The sequence below is a fragment of the Apaloderma vittatum genome, unplaced genomic scaffold (assembly GCF_000703405.1).
Source record: "Apaloderma vittatum isolate BGI_N311 unplaced genomic scaffold, ASM70340v1 scaffold30969, whole genome shotgun sequence".
Lineage (NCBI taxonomy): Eukaryota > Metazoa > Chordata > Aves > Trogoniformes > Trogonidae > Apaloderma > Apaloderma vittatum.
This window is the reverse complement of record NW_009733993.1, coordinates 3,037-3,329: the sequence shown is the minus strand read 5'-3', so window position 1 is coordinate 3,329 and position 293 is coordinate 3,037. Positions and strand designations below refer to the sequence as shown.

Sequence of the window (293 nt, the reverse complement as noted above, 5' to 3'; positions counted from 1 at the left end):
AAAGTCCGTCAGCTTAATGTTCATGTCGTCATCCAGGAGGATGTTCTCCGGCTTCAGGTCCCGGTGGACGATGTTGATGGAGTGGAGGTACTGGATCACTTCCAGCAGCGCGCGCATGATCTTCCTGAGGATGGATGACAGCGTGTCGCCCAGCCCGAACGCCCACCCGCACGGCGCACCCGGGGCAGGGGCAAGGCCAGGGCCCACGCAGCTCAGCCCTGGTCTGAGCGCAGGGCACTGCCCCGGGTGCTGTTCTGCCCGTGGGTGGTGCAGCGGCTGCGAGGGTGTGCTTT

The 293-nt window shown here is 64.5% G+C and overlaps 1 protein-coding gene across 1 annotated transcript in view; it reads right to left on the bottom strand.

Annotated features, from left to right (window-relative positions):
- The window catches only part of LOC104278974 (phosphorylase b kinase gamma catalytic chain, skeletal muscle/heart isoform-like), a 4,652-nt gene that overhangs the window by 2,723 nt on the left and 1,636 nt on the right, over positions 1–293 (bottom strand). The window contains 1 exon segment of the mRNA XM_009876106.1: positions 1–124. Within this exon segment, the coding sequence (XP_009874408.1) occupies positions 1–124 (124 nt within the window).